The sequence below is a fragment of the Cynoglossus semilaevis genome, chromosome 11 (assembly GCF_000523025.1).
Source record: "Cynoglossus semilaevis isolate Cse_v1.0 chromosome 11, Cse_v1.0, whole genome shotgun sequence".
Classification (NCBI taxonomy): Eukaryota; Metazoa; Chordata; class Actinopteri; order Pleuronectiformes; family Cynoglossidae; genus Cynoglossus; species Cynoglossus semilaevis.
The window spans coordinates 5253037-5255368 of NC_024317.1; the positions used below are offsets into that span (position 1 = coordinate 5253037).

The window sequence follows — 2332 nt, forward strand, 5'->3', positions numbered from 1 at the left end:
TGTTTGGACAATATCGTCATAACGTTAATATTGAACATCCCTAATTAAACCTGTAAAGGTGTGTGAATGGTTTTCCCTCCACCTGCAGGTGGAGTTCAATAATGGTTCTAGGAACCAATGAGGGTGAATGTGATAAGTACAGTGTGTGTGATCGAAGCTGTCAGACTCCAGATGTGTCACCTGACTCCGTCGACACAGCGTCTCACCTTAAAATGAAGCACTAATCCAACTGAGCTAAAATAAGGCGGAGTTGTGCGGAGCATGCTAATCTTTCCTGTTTCCTTTCTCCTAAACACCTGCTCCCTGAGAAAAAAAAAATCAGAGAATAGATTCCACTTTTTTTTTTTTAATCTTTCAAATAACCCTCGCCAGAGAGATTCAGAACTCCAGCTCTGACGCCTTAATCACAAACTCTTAAATCAAACTTCTGAGAAGAGGAACACACAGTATGATTGTCCTTCCATCCCGGGGGGAGATGCAGAAAAAAAAATATCATCATGCCTTCTGTTTCTATTCTAACTCTATGTGCAGAGGGATGAGCTAAGAGACACCCATGCATAAGTAACACTTGCAGTAGCAGCAGCAGCAGCAGAGTCTCTAAAAACACCAGTGATTCACTCAGTCCTCAATGAGCTCACACACAGAAGAGTCTGTATCCTTGGCAATGAAAACCCCACACGTCCAACAGTGGGGAGACAGCGCACCCTGGTGACTCTCAGGCACCCTACAACCCCCTGATTCTTTACTGAGGGACTGGGTGTGTATGGACAATGAGTGGAGGGGCGGGGTCCTGAGAACGTCTCTGTGTATGTGTGTGTGTGACTGCGGAGGGTGGGGGGACCAGCTCGACCCCGGCTCCAGTCTCCAAATAGTTCACTGGGTCTTCAGGGGTCATCATTCAGATGGTCAGTCTCTCCCTGGATTGGAGACCAGTGACAGGTGAGACGTCAGGGGTCGTGTTGTTGCAGGGCCTGCTGTAGTTTCCGTCGGTACGCGGCGTATTTCTGCTCCACTGACCGCACGCGCTCCGTCTCCTCTTTCTCCAGGATTACCAGGAAGTTTTGTAGCTCAGGAACAGAGAAGGCGTGCCACTGTGAGAGGAAGAAGAAAAATGAGCAAAAAAAAACACAGAAAAAGTCACTGTTGTCTAGGTAAGAGTCAAATAAAATCCCTGGACAAGTCTGCTTCCTTAACCACTAAGCCACCGCTGCCTTATAGAATATTTTCATATATTTTACAAAAGTACAAATGTGAAATCAATAAGAAATAAAACACAAACTAAGTCTGCATGTTTTTGGGCTGAGGGAGGAAACAGCTGGAAAAACCACACACAGGTTTACGGTATACATAGATAAAACAAATATTCATAGTTCAAAGTGTTTAACCGTAAAGTACTTCCTCACCTCCACCTCTCCAGTCTCATTCTCCTTCAGGACAAAACTCAGTTGCTGTGGGTCAGGACCTGCAATCAGCCTCAGATGAAGAGGATGCTCGCTCAAAGGAAGCTTCTGGAAGAGATCTGCACGCAGAGAAAAGACAAATGAACATTTTTGTTGTTCTTTCCGCATTTAAACTGTGGATTCGGTTTTCCTTCCTCACCCTGTCCGTCACGGTGAGTCCGCCGGTACAGAGCAAACTTTTGAGGATTGTCTAAGACCATGAACTTCTTCAGCAGACCCTGGATGACCTCCCTGGTGGTGGTCAGAGAGCTGATGTGGAGCTGCTTCACACAGTCACTCGGCAGGTAGAAGGAAGTTCTCTTTTCACTCGACACGCCGTCTGTGCCTTCCTGCTCCTCTGACTGGGGCTGATTTTGGACTTCGGTCGGCTTGGACGCTTCCTCTGCACCCAGCGCCTCCACACTGGAGACGGTGACGGGTCGACTGAGCCTCAGCTGGACCTTAATGAAACCTGTGAAGGAGCCGTCCGAGGCCTGGGACAGAGACAGAGAGCGGAGTCACATTCTATTAAAGGATTGTGGGAGTTAGGATTTATTCTTGAATAAAAAATATCTCTTGGAAATGACGGCTAATCCCTGTAAAAACACCTGGTAGCCGGGCTCTGTTGCTATTTCTTTAGTACTTTTTAACCAAACCCCAAACACTCATCAGTCTTCAGACCTCAACCTAAATTAAAGGGAAACATTTTCACACCAAGGCTGTTTATTACAACACAGCAGCTGAGCTGACGCACTTCTGACGACAGTAGTGCAGTAATGAGAATGGCTTAAATTTAGTTTTTCACAATAAGTTTTCTACAAGGTCATTTTTGTTGCTGCAACATAACAATTTCCCAAGTGTGTGATTAGTAATCTAATCTAATCTAATCTAAT

General features: G+C 45.7%; 1 protein-coding gene across 3 annotated transcripts in view; it reads right to left on the bottom strand.

Annotated features, from left to right (window-relative positions):
* Nucleotides 1–336: 336 nt before the first annotated feature.
* The window catches only part of rassf5 (Ras association domain family member 5), a 26858-nt gene continuing 24862 nt past the window's right edge, over nucleotides 337–2332 (bottom strand). For all 3 annotated transcript variants that reach the window (XM_008320185.3, XM_017036893.2, XM_017036894.2), the window contains 3 exons: nucleotides 1600–1933; nucleotides 1404–1519; nucleotides 337–1091 (listed from right to left, as the gene is read on the bottom strand). In XM_008320185.3, the coding sequence (XP_008318407.2) occupies nucleotides 948–1091; nucleotides 1404–1519; nucleotides 1600–1933 (594 nt within the window). In that variant the 3' untranslated portion in view covers nucleotides 337–947. The remainder of the gene's footprint in view (nucleotides 1092–1403; nucleotides 1520–1599; nucleotides 1934–2332) is intronic.